Source organism: Grampus griseus (genome assembly GCF_964374135.1).
Source record: "Grampus griseus genome assembly, chromosome: 16".
NCBI classification, from domain to species: domain Eukaryota; kingdom Metazoa; phylum Chordata; class Mammalia; order Artiodactyla; family Delphinidae; genus Grampus; species Grampus griseus.
The window spans coordinates 52,002,252-52,022,877 of NC_139010.1; the positions used below are offsets into that span (position 1 = coordinate 52,002,252).

The following is a 20,626-nucleotide window of genomic DNA, read 5'->3' on the forward strand; positions in this document are numbered from 1 at the left end:
TGTAAGCTGAGTACTTTTAGAAATGGGAAAAAGAAGTATAAGGTATAGCTGCTTACATTAGTTAGGAAACAAGCAGGCAAGGCCCTCAGTGGATGCTGTTACAGTGCATAGGGCACAAGATGCTACAGGCCCATGGGTCTTTACGAACTTCCCCAGCTGGGAACATCGCCTTCAGGGTGCAGCCGCAAAGCCTGCCTTTATAGAGATTTTCTTCCCTCCCAGCACTGCCTCATCGCAAAGATTTTATTGCTTACCCCACCAAAACTGTTCATGAAACAAGTTTGTTCCTCCAGTTCTCCATGGGAAGTCTTTTTTTCTTTCCTCTCCCAAGGAAACTCCTGTAGGTGTCTCCATTGTGGCCTCCAACCTCTGCTTTGGCCACTGTGATGCAAGTGCTTCTCTTGCCTCTGCCACTGAAGACATTGACCCAGAGCAGTGGAGGGAAACGGGGAAGAAATTCTTCTTGAGGTGGAGAGGAAGGGGAGTCTCTTCTGCGCACTGCTTTCTACTGAGATTCCACTGTTGCAAGTTACATTGAGAAGCTGATTTAGTTCAGCTGCATTGGGGGTTGAATTGAATTTTCTCAGCAGGCTGACAACCCAACCATATTTGCAACATTATTTCTTAAGAGAAATATCCTTCCAGTTCCAAACTACCTTAGAAGTGACCTTTTCTAATTCAGTCTGCACATGTTAGTCCACGAGATATAATTAAGTGACATTGAAACAGGGTGCACTAAACATGCATGGGTTTTAGAATCAAACAGACCTGCCTTAGAATTCCAGCTCTACCATTTACAGTTGTACAGTGTTGCAAGTTGCCTAACCTCAAAGCCTCAGTTACCTAATCTCCAAATGCAGGTAAAATATATCTGGTTAATATGAGAATTAAATGAGGTGATATATTTAAAGTCCTCGGCGTGGTATCAAGTACATAAAAAGCACCCCAAAAATTGTGCTAATGTTACTTTTAAGTGTTAGATACCAACTATGAGTGTCATGGGAGTCCTCAGATTCAGGGGAAGAAAAGGGTGAGGATTGAAAAGGCAGTATAAATGAAAAGCCATGAAAACAAGTACTGTTTACTTTTGCTGAATGTTAATTACTTAGTGTCTTAATTGAGCATTGTTAAAGAATAGTTATTTGTTGCTTATTAAACAAATTAATATACCAGTAAAGTTGGGATTTTTTTTCCATTCTAGCAGATTTGATTAAAATGATTATCTTTTTTCCTACCCTTCCAAATGTTCAGTTTTGAGGAACAAATATATTACTGGATATTTAAAAAAAAAAAAACACACCTCATTCTGTTTGCTAAAGTTCTATGTAGATTGAATTACGTCTTCAGAATGCCTTTAAAAGATTTTAAATCTTTTTAAATTTTATATTTCTAAAATTCAGTGCTTTTCAATCATGGTATCTTAGGATTTTTTTCTTGCTTTGCCACATTTAACAGTTTTATTTTGTATGTCTCAGAAGATGTGTTCTGTATTAATGTTTTATGTTCAATAGCTGAATATCACTTATTTAGCTGAATATTACTTATTTGGTTCACTTTGTAAAATAATTTTTATATAATAAGCAATTCTAGTGCAAATCTGCTGGGTTTTTTTCATATTTTTTAATGCGTTCTGTTGGGTATAGTATAGAATTTTAAAACTTGCTTATTGCAGATTTCATCTCTCTGACATATACCCTAGGCAGATGATGTCAGTGCTCTCCTGACAGCAGCCATGCCCCCTTCTGCTCTGCCTTCATGTTATAAATCTCAAGTGCTCAATGGCGTGAGAAGCCCAGGAGCCACTGCAGATGCTCTGTCTTCAGGTCCATCCAGCCCATCAAGCCTTTCTGCAGCCAGCAGCCTTGACAACTTATCCGGCAGTTTTTCTGAACTGTCTTCAGTAGTTAGTTCAAGTGGAACAGAGGGTGCTTCCAGTTTGGAGAAAAAGGAAGGTGAGACATTCAGCCAAAATAACTGGTATTGTAGCCACATATTGTCATTTGGATTACTAAAAAGCCATTTTTTTAACCTTAGATACAACTGTTAGTATCAGATTAACATAGCCTAAAAGTTTTAGCCTTTTATTGTTTTCTTTACATTAGTATTAGAATTCCTAATGAAACTTTCTCCCTCTGCGATGAGACTTGATGAGTGTTCTGCTGCTAACCTACTCTTTAGATGTAAACATACTTTTTGAAAGGTATAGAAGTCCTTTTGGTTGAGTACTTATGCCTTTATTTATCTCTTCCAGTGTACTATTACAGAATTATGAAATACTTTTAACCCCACATCAAAATACCTAATTTTGAATATCATTTTTTAAAAAGAAAAGAAATGGAATTCCCTGGCGGTCCAGTGGGTAGGACTCAGCGCTCTCACTGCTGTGGGCCTAGGTTCAGTCCCTGGTTGGGTAACTAAGATCCCACAAGCCATGTGGCACAGCCAAAAAAAAAAGAAAAGAAAAAAAGACACATACCTACAGTCTCTTTACCTTTTACCTGTCAAAATTGATCTCACCCTATGCAACACTGGAACTTATTTTCATAAACTTTTTTTGTAAAATAGCTTATTACCTCTTCAAAGATAGGGAGACTTTGCTTTTTTAATTGAGATATAATTGACATATAACATTTTATTAGTTTAAGCTGTATGGAAACATATTTGAAAGATACAATTAAAAATAAAATTTCTTAAAAAGATAAAAGATATCTTTGTAACATGAGAGTTCCCCATTGGTTAACTCTTCTCTTCTAATAATGTTGAAATTTTATAGCTTTCTCCTTGCAATTTTTGATGTTAAGTTTAATATTATATCCCAAACGGCTGTTAATATTTTGCTTCATCTTTACATTCTTCATGCATGTAATAATGTCACAAAACTTTGCTGTTATAATGTTGATACACGTTATTCTGATATGAAATTTTGTGTACTGTGATTTTTTTTATTTTCTAGTTCCAGGAGTAGATTTTAGCATAACTCAGTTTGTAAGGAATCTTGGACTTGAACACCTAATGGATATATTTGAGAGAGAACAGGTAAGTACATGAGTTGTTTTGCTTGGTTTGGTGTTTGGGGGAACCTCAAGGGAAAAATAGAACATACGTGAAATGCCCTGAACCATTCAGCCTGTTGAGGGGTGAAAAGGATGTTTTTTTAAGAGACTGGAAATCAGTCAGTCTTCTAATTTGGCTTGTTCTTGGAATATGCATTTAGTTTATTAGCACATAAAAATTGTTTCTTATGTAGTAGCAGTAAAATAGCTTTCTTGAGTAAGTTTAGCATATTCATTTCTTAAAAGTAAGTTATCCTTGAGCTCAGTTTGTTCAATTCTGTTGTGTCAGTCACTAGCCGCTCTAAGCCTGACACTTTGCTAGCCACTATGGGGAGACACATAGACACACAAACTATATATCTGGGCGTTTCTAGAACAGTCCTAATTTAAAGTGTTCTGTCAGAATACATTCACTGATTTTTTGAGTCCAGAAAATATAATTATTATAGACTTGCACCTCTAAGGAACTTTCGATCTAGTTAGGGAGCTATACCAAGAACATATAAAGAGTCAAGTTTTTGGCATAGAAATTATAAGAAAAAAAGGGTTACTACAAGCTGGACTGTTCAGGGAAAGCTTCATGGAAGATTTGTAAAAAAAAATACAGAATTTTAAAGAATGTCTTCAGTTTCACAAAATGGGAATAATATATTTGAGGTAAAAGGCTTAGTTTGAACAATGATGCTCAAGTTATCAGTTAGCATAGTCCAGAGTCTGTAGGAACATTACATTAAGACATTGTGTAAATAGGTTGGATGCAGAGTGATGGTAAAATAGTGTGCCTAAATGTGGCTAATTTGAAAATGCATTTTTGTTTTACAGTTTAGTTCTGCTCAGGTTCTTATATTAAATGAAAATAATGATATTTTTGGTAGTTCATGACTCAACTTTCTGTTTAATTATCTGCATCTTTTCAGTTTCAGTTTAACAGCTGGTGTGCTTTCATTTCTAATCTGTTTAGAATAATTTGAAATAAATGGATAAATCTAATACATTGTGAGAACACCAATATATGAATGTCTTCCAAACAAGTCTTCTAAACAGTTTCATTCTCTTTTGTAAGATCACTTTGGATGTATTAGTTGAGATGGGGCACAAGGAGCTGAAGGAGATTGGAATCAATGCTTATGGACATAGACACAAACTAATTAAAGGAGTTGAGAGACTTATCTCTGGGCAACAAGGTATTTCATTTTAAGTCATTGCTATCATCAGTTTAACAGCTTGCACAAAGGCAGCCCTCAACTTAGTAAATGATAATTTTAAAATCTGTAACAGAGAGTCCACTTAATAAGAAGCATACTGAGTAGGATTCCAGAAACCTGGGATCGAATCTTAAATCTGCCACTGTTAAGCTTCCTGAGCTGCTACCTTTAACTCTGTGAACCTAAGTGAAGTGTCTGGGCCATTGAGAAATGTGGGTGTTGCTTTATCTCTGAAGTTTTTTCCGTTATTTCCATTCACTTATTTCTGAAGTTATTGTAGCTCAAAAATTGTATGGTTCTAAAAGATCTGAAACTTGGATATCTAATATCTTATGGTAATATAATAGGTAATGACTAGGTGTTCAGGCCTGCCCATAAAATAATGTTGTGAATCTCTTTTGTTGTAGTTAAATTCTAAACACTTGCAGTAAAAATATTGGGGAACAAAAGAAAAACAAAAAAAAAATATTGGGGAATAGTAATGTTGCAACTAAAGAAACTTAGCAAAACAAAGTTGAAAAATATTTTATTTCTCTTGAATGTTGATATGTTAGGAAAATGCAAATTGCATTTGTTCAGTAGATATTCACACTTCCTGTATATCAGGTCTTGAGTATAAAAGATGAATTATTTTAGGTGTCAGAACCACATTTTAAGTTCATTGTTAAACTGAGGGAGTGATGTACCCCAGGGTCAGAAACATCCTGTAATTGAAGACCTGGCTGTACAACTGTGGTTAAAGACAAACCCCCATTAGCAAAACTGAGAGCATTTTTAGGGAAGGATGTATGCTAGCCAGGATAGGTCCATCTCTTGAAGAAGAAAAAAGAGAGCTTTGAAAATCAGGTGATTCAAAGCTAAAGAATGTTTTAGACTGGAATTCTGGAATAGAATTGATTAAAGGTAGATGCACTTTACTTGCCTGATAGGAACTGGGGCAGAACATTTAAAATGCGAGATAGTCTTGGATATTTCTAGTATAGAAGACAAAATTTTATGAGATAAAGAAGAGGGAAGATTCATGGCTCCCTGGAATGTTAGTATGAAGAGGAGCTAGAACCCTCAGTTGTGGACTGGCATCATGACTCTACTAGAAAACACTGGATCTGGTAGGATAGCAGTTAAGACTGTTGAAAGGCTCAGGAAACGATGGAAACAGGTACACCGCCTTCAAGTGTCAGGTACGTACCTCCGTGCTGCCTCTGGTCATTCTGATAACATCCAGCTACAATTTAGTAGGAACATTCATTCCTACATGGAGGAGAAACATCATGACACAGAATGACTGTCTGATCTAGCACATCAGGGTCACTTTCCTACATAAAGTTACCACCTTCCTCATTTTCATTTGAAGCCAAGATTCTATACCTATATTATACCCAATTTGCAAAATGGAACCAGTGGCAAGCTTCTGACACTCTCTCATCTCGCTGACTTAACAGCCTTAGCTATCATTCAGTGCATCAAGTCAGTAGATTACTTTTTCTGGGACTTACCTGGTGGTGCAGTGGTTAATAATCCGCCTGCCAATGCAGGGGACACAGGTTCGAGCCCTGGTCCGGGAAGATCCCACATGCCGCAGAGCAGCTAAACCCTTGCACCACAACTGCTGAGCCTGTACTCTAGAGCCCGTGACCCACAGCTACTGAGCCCGTGCGCAGCAACTGCTGAAGCCCACGCGTCTAGAGTCCATGCTCCACAACAAGAGAAGCCACCACAGTGAGAAGCCCACGCACCGCAACAAAGAGCAACCCCCGCTCGCTGCAACTAGCAAAAGCCTACGCGCAGCAACAAAGACCCAATGCAGCCAAAAATAAATAAATAAATAAATTTATTTTTTAAAAAAATAGATTACTTGTTCTCATCTTTCAGCACTGATAAATGTCTTCTTGAGGCCATTAGAAGATGGCTTAGTCAAGTGTTTGTCACAGACTTTATTCTATTAAGTATTTTTTCTATAAAATACCTTCTCTGTATAGTCTCCATACTTCCTGTAGACATTGTAATTCAGCCATATCTATACATCTTTATTAGAGTTTGGCATGTTGGTGGTAGTACTGTTACTCAGACCAGAACAGTGCTCTTAGTCTCCAGAGGCAAACCGTCATGCATTAACCCAGCAGTAAAGCATCTGAGCCCTAACTCAGAAAACAGTGGAGCTCTGGAGATCTTGTAGAGATTAAAGGAGAGTTGTGTTACAGTTGTAACAAAGAAATTAGAAAATTCTGTTTTAAGATTCCATTTAAAAAGCTTTTGTGAGAGTAAAGATACAAAAATATATATGATTATCTTGACTGTTGACATTCAGAAAATATGACAAATTCATTGCTGAATTAAAGAATCTATCATGGGTTAGAATAAGCATTCCATCATTAGTAGACTTTATGACTTCTCATTCCTGGATGATTTAAAATTACCTAAGGCCACGCAAGTTTCTTCCTCAATTTTACAAAAAATAAAGGGACCAAATGCTGAAAGGGCTGCCTAGTTAATAAAGGAAATAATTTGAAGAAGAAAACATGTGACAAACAGGAAATAAAGAATAGAAAGATTTTGTGAACTATTCTCACAAAACCCTTATGACTTGTAAGATTAAAAAAACAGTCATCTAAATGCAGTGTGATATTCTGGTTTGGATCCTGGTAAAGTAAAAGGACATTAGTGGGGAAAACTGGTGAAATCCGAATAAAATCTGAACTTTACTTAATTTTTGACAGGTGTACTATGATTGTGTAAAATGGTAACATTAAGGAAACATTAATGTTCCTGATGGTAATATTAGGAAGTGGAGTGAGAGCACACAGGAACTCTGAGTGCTCTCAGCCTTCCTGTAAATCTAAATTATCCTAAAATAAAAAGTTTTTTAAAATCGGTAGTAAGCATCAGATAAATTAGGTGGTTGTTTTGGGTTGATGTTTATTGGGGGGTTTTTTGGCAAATATTTTTTTACCTTTAAATTTCATTTGATAGGTCTTAACCCATACTTAACTCTGAACACCTCTGGAAGTGGAACAATTCTCATAGATCTGTCTCCTGATGATAAAGAGTTTCAGTCTGTGGAGGAAGAGGTATGTTCATATACCTTAAATAAATGTTGGTTCAGTAGGCTAAATTTCCCAGAAGTTTCCAGATCTACTTGAACATGTATGTAGCAGGGTTTTTTAATGTCTCTAACTCTTTACCACCTGGAAAACTTCTGAAATCAGCATTTAAAGTACACTATCTCAGTAAACCTTAATTCTAATAACTTGGTTTAGCACTACAATTAATACACAGAATTCTGTTGAAGAAGAGGTTGCTAATACTTTGTTCCTTCATGAAGGCAATTGCAAAGCCCAGTATCTTAGACAAGACCCAGAACATGTGAATGCTACTTATCTAGGAAATTTTTTTCTAGCTTTCTTTCCATAAAACTCTTGGATCCACCAAAATCTTAGAATACTGCCTTGCACTTTGAAGAACATCATACCCTAAATGTGTGAGCTGAGCACAGAGATACAAAGTTGAGTGAGACTTAGTTCTAAAGCTCAGGAAACTCCAACTCTCAATGAAATACAAATTGTGCTTTATTAGAGCAAAACAAATGGGAACAAATAAATCATTGGGGTTTTTTTTGGTATGTGAAGTGGTTGGCTTTGTATGTTTAGCTCACCTATGCATCTGCTTGTTTCTTTTTCTTCCTGTAGTTTGCATTGTATAATTTTCACCTATATGTATTTTTAGATTGATTGTATTAGCTATCTGCTATCCCTCAAAAATAGTACATGTGAACTTATAGAATTCATTCCTTAAACAACAAAAATGTTAAAAACCCATTTTGTATTCTCAAAAATAGAATCATATGAGTCAAGAACCATGTTCCCTAAATCAAAAAAAAACACAAAAGCTAATGCACGTATATTTGGAATATTTTTCCATCAGATGCAGAGTACAGTCCGAGAGCACAGAGATGGAGGTCATGCAGGTGGAATCTTCAACAGATACAATATTCTCAAGGTAATAAGTTAGTGGAAATAAAGTTTGCTGAGACCATAGTTTTCAAAGCCTGAAGCCATGATTAACTTGCACAAGAATGTAATCTGTCCAGCCCAATAAGTCTTTCACAGGGCATATGGGGATATTTTGGGAAAGAATATGTCCTTGGAAGGTTAAGATCCCCAAATCTCTGTACTAAACACTAGTTCAGCCTCTGTTGAACATATTTAAGTTTAGGGATTATGCTTTATCTTGGGGTAAAGGTAAATCCTGCAGGTTTAGGACTTTAAATATGTAAACTACTATTAAGGTACTCTGTTGTAACAAAGTTGAATTTTTTTGTGACTCATGGAAGGACTCCCATCTTTATAATTGCACCATGGTTTGTTTGTCCTAACTGTGACTACTCCAGGTTTCTGTGAGTCCCCACATACACCAATTTTTGGTAATTTTAGTAGTACTCCTTGTATACCTTCCATATTTCCAAAAATAGTCTTTAAAAAAAATGTTTTAAAGAGAGTCCTGACTGTTATTGATATCAGTTACTCTTCTCAGGACCTTTTTCAGCTTTGCTAGTTTGTATTGTTGTTGTTGAAGCTATATAGCAACCAAACTGCACACTCTACTTGAGATGCATAGTGATTTTCTATTAACTACATTGGTATATTCTTAATCATTATAAGAGTTAGAGTTATAATTAAAATGTGGCAAGTATCTTTCTAATACCTAAATTTTAAACTCAAAGGTGAACAGTATCAAATCTTTCAGCTGTGTTGTAGTACTGTTTCACAATAATATACTATTATGAGTATACTAATAGATGTCATATTTTAGAATTAGTGAATACTAAAATTATTCATTGAGATTGCTCTGTTCATACTATTTAGAAATAAGATGATATAAAACAAGAACACATTATTCAGGTGAAACAGTTATTCTTCTGGGAGCTGTATTTTATTAGTTCATATCATAGTATGACCTGAGTGACATCTTGAGATTTCTATTCATGGATATATATATAGTAATTTTTAATAAGACAAATAATTACTCCTACTACAGGCAAATTTCAGTCAAGTCCCTTTTGTGTGCAAGCAGTAACAGAATGTGTAGAGGTTTGTTAAGGGTGCAGGCAGGGAAGAGAATATGTGTTTGATTTCCAAAGTTACTGAATTTGGGAGGTATGCTGTTTTCTTCCTCTATAAAGGTATTTTAATGTAATATCTAATAAAAGTTTTTTCATTGATAAAACTTTGTTCCCTTTTATTTTTAAACATTAATGAGCTCTGTTTATGCCAGTTGTGTGCCTTGATTATGTCTGAGATGGGATTTTGAGTTAATTTGAACCAAGACTAAAACCACCAGCTCCCAGATGTGTTCTAGGACCAGCAGGGGGCTGTAGCACCCTTAAATACAGCTAAGAAACAGCACTAGGATTGTAAATTTTGACAGTACTCCTAATGAAACCAGTATCCATCTTTAACTCTTCTCCAGACAAATTTTAGGAATTGGAGGGGTAGGGAGGGATAGAGGGAGTACTAGGTAGGTGTATGTGTTTGTGTGTGTGTGTGTGTGTGTGTGTGTGTGTGTGTGTGTGTGTGTGTGTGTTTGGTGTGGCTATTTCAATTTTTTTTTTAACATCTTTATTGGAGTATAATTGCTTTACAATGGTGTGTTAGTTTTTGCTTTATAACAAAGTGAATCAGCTATACATATACGAATATCCCCATATCCCCTCCCTCTTGCGTCTCCCTCCCACCCTCCCTATCCCACCCCTCTAGGTGGTCACAAAGCCCCAAGCTGATCTTGCTGTGCTACGCAGCTGCTTCCCACTAGCTATCTATTTTGCATTTGGTAGTGTATATATGTCCATGCCACTCTCTCACTTCGTCCCAGCTTACCCTTCCCCCTCCCCGTGTCCTCAGTCCATTCTCTACGTCTGCATCTTTATTCCTGTCCTGCCCCTAGGTTCTTCATAACCTTTTTTTTTTTAATTCCATATATATGTGTTAGCATACGGTATTTGTTTTTCTCTTTCTGACTTGCTTCACTCTGTATGACAGACTCCAGGTCCATCCACCTCACTACAAATAACTCAATTGCGTTTCTTTTTATGGCTGAGTAATATTCCATTGTATATATGTGCCACATCTTCTTTATCCATTCCTCTGTCAATGGACTTAGGTTGCTTCCACGTCCTCACTATTGTAAATAGAGCTGCAGTGAACATTGTGGTACATGACTCTTTTTGAATTATGGTTTTCTCAGGGTATGTGCCCAGTAGTGGGATTGCTGGGTCATATGGTAGTTCTATTTTTAGTTTTTTAAGGGACCTCCATACTGTTCTCCATAGTGGCTGTACCAATTCACATTCCCACCAGCAGTGCAAGAGGGTTCCCTTTTCTCCACACCCTCTCCAGCATTTATTGTTTGTAGATTTTTTGATGATGGCCATTCTGACTTGTGTATTTCAAATATTTTTAATTAAAAACAGATAAAGATGGTACTTTGAGCCAGATAAAGCAGGGGGGAAAGGATAGTATTTTCTTTCTTATACTTCCATACAGAACTCAGCATGTCTGATTTGGAGGTGTTTTAGTAATAATTCTAAAGTAATGAGAATGGAAGTATTTTAATCAATTAACAGTACTCTTGACCTTTACATATAGCTTTTTTCCCCTTTGTAGTTTTTTGATTTCCAAAATGTACCTATATTTCCATTTTTACGGTTGGGTTAAAGTTTTTTAGTTGACTAAAAATAACACATAATTTATATTTCAGAGAAAAGTTTTGCCTTTCTTCTGGCCCTATGTGGCCCATTTTTGGATAAGATTAATTATTATGATGTAGAGATTTTATTTTTCTGGTTTCTTTTTAAAGATTCAGAAAGTTTGTAACAAGAAACTATGGGAAAGATACACTCACAGGAGGAAAGAAGTTTCTGAAGAAAACCACAACCATGCAAATGAAAGAATGCTATTTCATGGTAAGATTCCTCTCCCCCAACCCTACCACCATCCTCCTCCGCATTTTTTGTCAGGTTTGAAATAATAATGAATCTGTATATTCCTCATGTCATTTTTAAAAAATAAATAGTATTTCTGTAAATCTTTAAATTTATATTTTTTTGTGATTTTTTTTGGCTGTGTTGGATCTACGTTGCTGTGCATGGGCTTTTCTCCAGTTGCGGCAAGCAGGGTCTACTCTTCGTTGCAGTGCGCGGGCTTCTCATTGCAGTGGCTTCTCTTGTTGAGAAGCACGGGCTCTAGGCATGTGAGCTTCAGTAGTTGTGGTGCATGGGCTCAGTAGTTGTGGCTCACAGGCTCTAGAGCACAGCCTCAGTAGTTGTGGCGCACGGGCTTTGTTGCTCTGTGGCATGTGGGATCTTCCAGACCAGGGATCCAACCCGTGTCCCCTGCATTTGCAGGCGGATTCTTAACCACTGGGCCACCAGGGAAGTCCCTGTATTTTTAACGTCTTTTTTGAGTTTTTATGTTTTACAGTGGGTCGTGTATAAATAGGATTACCATAACAGAAAAAGTGTAGAAATGAGAATGTTGACTATTCATATTTTCCCTTTTATTTTAATATAGTTGATTTTGTGTGATGATTACTCTGAAAAATGGTGTTTTACTTTTAACTGGTTGGGTGAATTAAAGTTAAAATAAGATCTGAAAATTGCCTCAGAAGAATATATGCATCCTGTTCTGACTGATTCTAAGTGTCAAGGCTACATGTAACTTCAGCGAAAAGAGCCACTGTCATTGAACCTATGGAGTTTTCTGAGAACTTTTGTTGAATTGCGAGCACCATTACTTGTCATTCTTGAAATTTCCTGTTTATGTTGCAAGTTGGTAGGTGTTGATGATTGGTGTTTCGTGTTTATAGCAAAGATTAATATAGATATTACTGTAGTGTTTATCAAGTCTTCAGGCACATTATCCATGATCGGTCCAGTCTGTTCCTTCAGTTGGCTTTGATTGCAGAAAATTTTTAGAGACTGGTAAAGTGCTATAAAACACAACATTTAAATTTCACAGTCCCCTGGAAGAATGGCTATAGCAGACTGAATTGGTATATAATATCTAAATGGTACTTCTCATTCCAATACCCTAAAAATCATCATGATAATTTCTTGGCACAGAGCATATTTATTTATGTATTGACTTGATGGTTGTAATGAATAATTTTTTCTGTTTTATAATAGAAATGGTTTTGGGTTTTCCAAATTCAAATAAGTTATTGTATTCTTCAGTATTTCTGTAAAGTGGAATTCAGTGTATTTTCCTGTCCCTTTATGAACAGGGACACTGATCTTGATGGATCAGTTAGTTGTGTTATACTGGCTTTTCCCAACCCCCAGCCTCACTCCACTTCCTGGCCTGGTACCCATGCTTAGTACCTCCTCTCCTTTGGCTAAGCTCCTTCTTGGCACACGTGCAAGGAAGGAGGAGAAAGAAGTCAATATGTAGGCAAAGAAGGAACACACCACATTTACAGTTGAAATCTGGTACTAGCAAGTGATAAAAGGCAGAGAAGTGGAAGGATAGGAGAGAAGAGGTGTAAAGAAGAAAATGAACATGAAAAGATCACTTTGGCCACTTTTGATATCTAGAAAAAGTACACAGATGTGGGCATCATTGCATGACCTAACTGCATTCAGCCTTGCCGTAAGAGGTGAATTATGAGACTCTTGGTCTGGATACGTATGAATTTGGGGCCTGGAATTTGATAACTCTAGCATTGATATTTCAGGTGATCTGTTTGTTTTTCTAGTTGAATCTGTATGTGTCCTTACTTTGGCATCTGAACCGCCACCCTATTAGAAACATTCATTCATATTAGCAATTCTTCTAAAATAACTATTTATTCTAGGGTGGTGAGCTAGCTGACAGTTAACTTGTTAACCCTTGTGTTTTGAATTTGCTTTATTGTGGTGGTGGTGTATATATGTTTAAGAATTTAACTTCTAAGAGGCTTTAGCTTTTGTTCTTTTTCTTCTAAGATAATTTTAAAATGTTATGTATTTGTATGTATTTTAGGGTCTCCCTTTGTGAATGCAATTATTCATAAAGGCTTTGACGAAAGGCATGCCTACATAGGTGGCATGTTTGGAGCTGGGATCTATTTTGCTGAAAACTCTTCCAAAAGCAATCAGTATGTGTATGGAATCGGAGGAGGTACTGGGTGTCCAGTACACAAAGACAGATCTTGTTACATTTGCCACAGGTAAGAGATCACTTGTTCTCGTTTATTTTGATAAGAATCAGATAAGAACTGGTTTCAAATTTGAGAAATTTGGGGGGCACAACATTATCTCGGACAACTTTAGGAATCCAAGCTAGTCATATTTCAGGTTGCTTTTGGTCCTCTCACCAGTTCTAGTAATGGTTAATATTTATTAAATGATCTGTATGGGCCAAGCACAGTTCTACACACTTGACCTATTCAACTCATTCAATCATTAGAGCATATGGTGCTTCTAGAATATGGAATAGAAGATATCACTGGGCATGAAAGAGATTTTATTGTGGACTATTTAAAAATCTAGTATTCAAAGGCTAAAATGGCATTACTTGTTACACCTAATCATTTCATGGCAATGTGTGAGGGAGTCTCTCTTCCAGTGTGATAGTGATCTTAATCCTCAATCTGTGATGTTACTACTCAAAAAGTTACAATAAAATACATCAGCCCCTTTAGAAAGCACATTATCAAAGAACTACTTTGTACTTCTTTCCTACTTTCAGTTACCCTGGTCTAACTCAGTTGTTAAAATCATTCAAATGACTTGGGTCTAATTGATAAAATCCTTATAGATAAATTATCTTTCACCATTTGAAAAATCAAGTAAGATTAATTACTGAGGTTTATTCTATAGTTAGGACACTGCTTATAAAGACCTAGAACAGTAACTATCAAACATGAGCAAGCTCAGAATCACCTAGACAGCTAGTAAAAACAAAGATTCCGGTGCCATGCGTCCTGAGTTGTTGATTTAGTAGGTGGAGCCCTAGAACTTGAATTTCTGCCAGTTTCTACCAAGTTCCTAGCTGATGCTGAAGCTTCTGATCACTGATGTAGAAACCCTGGAGCAGTAGTTCTCAGCTTTGGCAGCACATTGGAGTTACCTAAGGGGCTTTAAAAACTAACGCCTGTGTCCCACCCTCAAGAGATTCTCACTTAATTGGTCTGGGGTCTGGTCTGTGCATGGGATTTTTAAAACCTTCCCAGCTGACATTGAAAGGTTACCAAGGGTAAAGGACTGTAGTCCTGAAGGGAAACAAAGACTGTTTATGTTTTGTTCTTGTTGTTTGCCCCCTAAATTTAGACTCACATAGGTATCTACAGTCAGTCCTCTTGGGTATGACCTCCCACCCATTTCTATTTTAGATCATAAGTTGGAATGGTTAGGAGGCTTGTAATTTCTTGAGATTCTGTAAATTGAACATTGCTACTTTTACTTGTCATATATTATCTGGAGGCTAAATAGTTCTGATTATTAGTATTAGTAGTAAGCATTGTTCGAGTACCTCTTCTCAGCTGTCTTTGGAGTAGAATGCTTGTATGTCTGGAAATAAGTTTATTTATTAACTTAAGATTTCTGTATGCTGGATTATCATGGGACTGATTGTGACTATAATAGAAAATCTATTAGAAACGCTAAGAAGGGCTTCCCTGGTGGCACAGTGGTTAAGAATCCGCCTGCCAATGCAGAGGACACGGGTTTGAGCCCTGGTCCGGGAAGATCCCACGTGCCACGGAGCATCTAAGCCCATGCACCACAACTACTGAGCCTGCTCTCTAGAGCCCACAAGCCACAACTACCGAAGACCATGCACCTAGAGCCTGTGCTCCACAACAAGAGAAGCCACCTTAACGAGAGGCCTGCGCACCGCAACGAAGAGTAACCCCCGCTCTCTGCAACTAAAAAGAAAGCCCATGTGCAGCAATGAAGACCCAAAGCAGCCATAAATATATATATAGAAAGAAAGAAAGAAACGCTAAGAAGGTTTCCATAGGGCATATTTAGAATAAAAAGTACATAGCCCGTCTTCTTTGGAGACAGAATCATCAATTAGTCCACCAAATCTCCTCTTCTCCTATATAGAAAAAAGGAAATTAGAGAAACAATGAAGTAATAAAAAGTTCATTGGATCTAAGGAAGGCCAATCATATGCCTGTGGGGAGTGGGAAAGTAATACTTAAAACTTCTGGTGAGGGAAGACCTATTTGAAGATGTGACATTTCAGCTGAAACTTGAAAAATGAATATTAGCCAGTAGAAGAGTGGTAGAATACATATCATTCTAGATGATAGAGGAGACAGTATGTCTGATGGCCATAGGGCAAGAAAGTTTGGCCTGTGGGAAGAAAAACTAATGCTCCTGGGCATAATGAACACAGAGTAAAATTCAAGAATTTAGAGCCACTAAAAGGAATTTGGATTTTCTTCTAGGCACAGTGAGTAGCCTCTAAAAGGTTTTAAGCAGACAAGCGATGCGATCTGATTTATGGTTTTTGTTGTTTGTTGGTTTTTTTCCCCTAAATCACTGATTGCTTGGATGGAAAATAATTTAGACAAGAATTAGAGGGCTTCCCTGGTGGCGCAGTGGTTGAGAGTCCGCCTGCCGATGCAGGGGACGCGGGTTCGTTCCCCGGTCCGGGAAGATCCCACGTGCCACGGAGCGGCTGGGCCCGTGAACCGTGGCTGCTGGGCCTGCGCATCCAGAGCCTGTGCTCCGCAACGGGAGAGGCCACAACAGTGAGAGGCCCGCGAACCGCAAAAAAAAAAAGAATTACAGTAGAAACAGAAAGACTAGTTCAAAGGCCATTGTTACAGTCCAGGTGAAAATTCAAAGGCCATTGTTACAGTCCAGGTGAAAATTCAAAGGCCATTGTTACAGTCCAGGTGAAAATTCAAAGGCCATTGTTACAGTCCAGGTGAAAATTTTGGTGATTTGGACTCAATAGTGACAGTAGAGTTAAGAGAAGAGAATGGATTTCAATACATTTTGAAAGTGGAATCCACGGGACTTACCTGGGTAAATGTTCAACTTTGTAAGGCACTTCATGGAAGCCCCTTAAACCTCCTCCTCCTTCCCACTTGGGCTATGATTTGTGCTTTTGCTGGGATACAAACAGGATGGCAGAGTCTATATCACTTTAAGATTATTACAATCGCTATAAGATATCATTTTATAGTTAAAATAAGGATTAATTAAAGTGACAAATTCTTTCATTAGTGAGAGTAGTAGAAGACATTCTTACAAAGTTCTTTAAAGGGTAAAATGATAGAAACAATCATAAGTGTTCATGTATAAATGCATTAAAAAGCTATGTAGTGTACATAAATAAAATTGTCACGTACGACTTGTCTTCAGGGACATCTTTTCCTTTTCACATGTTATAGGCAGCTGCTCTTTTGCCGGGTAACCTTGGGAAAGTCTTTCCTGCAGTTCAGTGCAATGAAAATGGCACATTCTCCTCCAGGACATCACTCAGTCACTGGTCGACCCAGTGTAAATGGACTAGCATTAGCTGAATATGTAATTTACAGAGGAGAACAGGTAATTCAGTTTTATTTGCTCATCTTCAAAAATGCTTTAGAGCCATACTTTAACCTCTTACTAATCTTTTAAATTGACAAGGCATATTGCCTTAAGAGCTGGATTTCTTTTTAACTCATATTTGGAAATTATTTCAGACTTAAAGAAAAATTGCAAAAATAATAAAGAGAATTCCCTTATAACCTTTACCCAGATCTTCCAAATGTTAACATTTTAGCATTCTCTCTTTCTCCTTTATCATGCTCTCCCTGCTGTATGTGTGTATACTTTTTTTTTTTCTGAGCTGCTTGGAAGTAGGTAATAGGCATCTTTCTTTACCCTTAAATTCTTCAGTGTGTATTTCCTAAAAACAAGGACATTCCCTTAAAATTGTCAAAATCAGGAAAATATCATTAATGTAATATATCTAACCTACAGACCTTATTCAGATTTTGTCAACCATACTTTTTTTTTTAGCTTCTGTAAAATATAATTAGCATCCTATATTTAATAGATAACCTCTCTGTAGCAAAGAAATGTATCATTCCCTCTTGCTCTTAGTGACATAGATCCAGTCAAAAGCATCTCTAGAGCGTTGTGTACTGGGGATACGTATCAGGATCACCTCAGTTATTAAAAACAAACGCATGCTTAATACTCATCCTAGACCTGCTGATTGAGAGTCTAAGGGATTGGAGTCAAGGTAAGGCTGTTTTGGGAAAATGCCCTTTGATGATTCTGATCCACAGCACTAATTTAGAACCTCTTCCCTAGGAATCCTTATAATAAGTCTCCTTTCAAAAAATTTGTTTACCAATATTTGAATTAATCTTTCTCTTCTAGGCTTATCCTGAATATTTAATTACTTACCAGATTGTAAGGCCTGAAGGTATGGTTGATGGATAAATAGTTGTTTTAGGAAACTAGCAACACTGAACCTAAAATCATCTAAGCAGCTGGTGGCCTCGTAAGTTTTACTCCTTTGCTGAGAAAAATCATCTTGTCCACAAGCCTGTGGCAAAAGGTTAAAAATGTGAAAGGATTTTAACATTCTGACTTGATAAAGCTTTAATAATGTACAGTGTTTTCTAAATATTTCCTGTTTTTCAGCACTTTAACAGATGCCATTCCAGGTTAAACTGGGTTTGTCTGTACTAAATTATAAACAGAGTTAACTTGAATCTTTTATACGTTATACATTGATTCTAACAGAAACTGTAATTCCCCTCAACAGAACTCATTTTACTAATATAGTACTGTGTTCTTTAAAACACAGTATTTACACTGAATACAGTTTCATTTGTAAAACTGTAAATAAGAGCTTTTGTACTAGCCCCATATTTATTTACATTGCTTTGTAATATAAATCTACTGTTTTAGAACTGCAGCGGTTTACAGATTTTTTTCATATGTACTGCTCATCTGTACTTCATCTTGCATCATCATGATTGAATGATCTTTTACCTTTGATTCCAGAGGCTATGTTGAGTCGTTAGCAGAGACCTTGTCACTTGGGAAGGATTGATTCATCAGATTTAATTTGCTGATGGAAGCATTTATGTCTCATTAGAAGTCTTTCCCATTTAAGAGCTTGTTTCATAAATACTCTGGGAGTTTAATTTGTGATAACTTCGTATGTATAACACACATTCCAAAGAGCTCTAACTATGATGGTCCTGATTATTAAAGACACTTCTTTACTAGCCTCAAACTCTGGGTTTCACATTGGAAAATTTTCTCATGTCATTTTGTGAAAATTAGAGCAAGAGCTTCTATTTTTTAGAGAGGCTAAATCCTGCCACTGAACAATTATAGTGTTCTTTTCATGGAATGTAAATAGGAAGTTGAATTTTCAGATGTGGGAAGGGTAATCCTGAAATTTTTCCAGCCTGTTCTAATTAGCTTAAATCTAAAGGGAAAAAAATAGCAGATGGGAGTGGGTAGTTTTTTCTCTGAAGTTATTTTTCTCCTGTTCTTTTTCTTTGGCCTTACTGTTTTACTTATAGCCAGTCTGTACACCATAGGTAAGCTCAACCCAAAACCATGAAATGTAGGTGTCCCAGTTCTCTCCTGGCCTCCTGAATAGGCAGGTGCAGTGAAATGGGTGCTTCCGCTCCTGGGTTGCCTCATCATGACGTGGTACACCCACTTGGAAATAACGCTTTGTTTATGCACCACCTGGTGACCAGGCTCGTTGGGCAGCTGTGGAGGGGAATGCTATCCCATAAAATGCCATTCCTATTTTTTAACATAAAACTATCTTTTCCATGAAATATGCTAAAGCATCTTGGTACAGAGACGTGAGTTACAGCTTGGCAGTCTGTTTGTTGACTGTAGTTCTCTCAGACGTCAAGGCAAGATTGTTACCTATTACATCTTTGTTAATGAGGCCGTTCCCCTTCACTCTCTGTACCAGTTCACATTTGTTTTACATTTTATTCGGTCTCTAAATTAACTGGGCTTTTGCAGTAACTTGTACATAAAGTGCTAGAAAATCATGTTTCTTGTCTTGAGTAAGAGTTAATCACAGTAAATGTATTGCATATCTGGAGTTGTGTTTCTATGATGTAAATTGTGATCATTTAAGAGGTCAATTCCTGACCATGAAGTGCTTTATACAGCTCTCTAATAATGGCAGATATCCTAACGTCATTCTTGGAACACAAATGGAGTATGCCAAATTTTATGTAATTTTTCAGGTTCTGGAAGCTAGGTTTTATAATTAGAAGATAATGAGATGAGTTAATGGAGTTTATATTTACATACCTTATCTCTCAACATTTAGCCCATATTGCTCACCCTATGAGTGACTCTGGAATTGCTTATCATGTAAAATCATCATGGTCTATGAGTTTACGATATTGCAGCCTGTGTTGTTTCATCTAATCCATTGCTTAATTAGTGTGTTGCTTTTCTATGAATGATTATATTGTGGTTAATATGTTAGCATGGCAATATTTCAGATAGCTTTTTGTTAGGAGCTTGGGGGGTGGTTGGGGGTGACTGGGGATTTCTTTGAAGTTTTTGCATGGAATACCTTACTTTATTGATGATGGAATTGCTTTTTCTTTTGTCTTGTGATTTTTTTTTAAGAGATTTAAATTTTTGTGAGTAGTACTATTATATCCATCTTGAGTGTCTTACTTGTATCACATTCCATACCCTCATTTAATTCTTAATAAACTGTTCACTTGTTTTTCTGGGTAGCATGGTAATTACTGGAATAGCATAAATGTGTTGTTGAATGGTCTTCGAGAAAATGGATTAAGATTACAATAAACCACAATTTCAGGAAAATAATGTAGTTCTGAGTCTAATAGTGATAAAGACTGCAGTTTAAAATCTGAAATACTGAATGTCGTGACCATACCTGCTCAGATGCTTTAAGATGAAAGTAGCTGTCAGACACTTTTAGACATTTAGTCTGTCCTACACAAGTTTTGGCAAACCTTAAAGCTGTTTCCTGGGAAATCTATCTTTTTTTTTTTGGCCACACCACACAGTTTGCAGGGTTTTAGTTCCCCGACCAGGGATCAAACCCGGGCCCTCGGCAATGAGAGCTTGGAGTCCTGACCGCTGGACCGCCAGGGAATTCCCCTGGGAAATCTATCTTAACTTATAAAGAGGAATAAGAATATATTTTTATATTCCGTGTCATAGAAAATTTCTTTATAACTTTACAAATCTTAAAGTTAGTAGTATTTAGTATTCTTAAAAGAAAGTATAGTAAGATAAATGTATTTTAGGTTTCAATATGCTAAGTGTCTGTGTGTGTGATCAGATCCCTGCTTACTATAATAGGAGAATGATGGTGCAAATAATCCATAAGTCATTTGGCTTTGAAATAC

At 36.8% G+C, this 20,626-nt stretch overlaps 1 protein-coding gene across 2 annotated transcripts in view; it reads left to right on the forward strand.

Moving 5' to 3' along the window:
• The window catches only part of TNKS2 (tankyrase 2), a gene marked incomplete at its 5' end in the record, with an annotated part of 62,935 nt that extends 42,632 nt beyond the window's left edge, over positions 1–20,303 (forward strand). The window contains 9 exons of one of the 2 annotated variants that reach the window (XM_082673604.1): positions 1,700–1,952; positions 2,954–3,036; positions 4,117–4,237; positions 7,229–7,326; positions 8,180–8,254; positions 11,111–11,216; positions 13,273–13,459; positions 16,643–16,799; positions 17,622–20,298. In XM_082673604.1, coding sequence (XP_082529730.1) covers positions 1,700–1,952; positions 2,954–3,036; positions 4,117–4,237; positions 7,229–7,326; positions 8,180–8,254; positions 11,111–11,216; positions 13,273–13,459; positions 16,643–16,799; positions 17,622–17,684 — 1,143 coding nt within the window. In that variant the 3' untranslated portion in view covers positions 17,685–20,298. Of the gene's footprint in view, positions 1–1,699; positions 1,953–2,953; positions 3,037–4,116; positions 4,238–7,228; positions 7,327–8,179; positions 8,255–11,110; positions 11,217–13,272; positions 13,460–16,642 lie in introns of both variants that reach the window. The other variant, XM_082673603.1, reaches the window with a different exon arrangement.
• Positions 20,304–20,626: the final 323 nt, after the last annotated feature.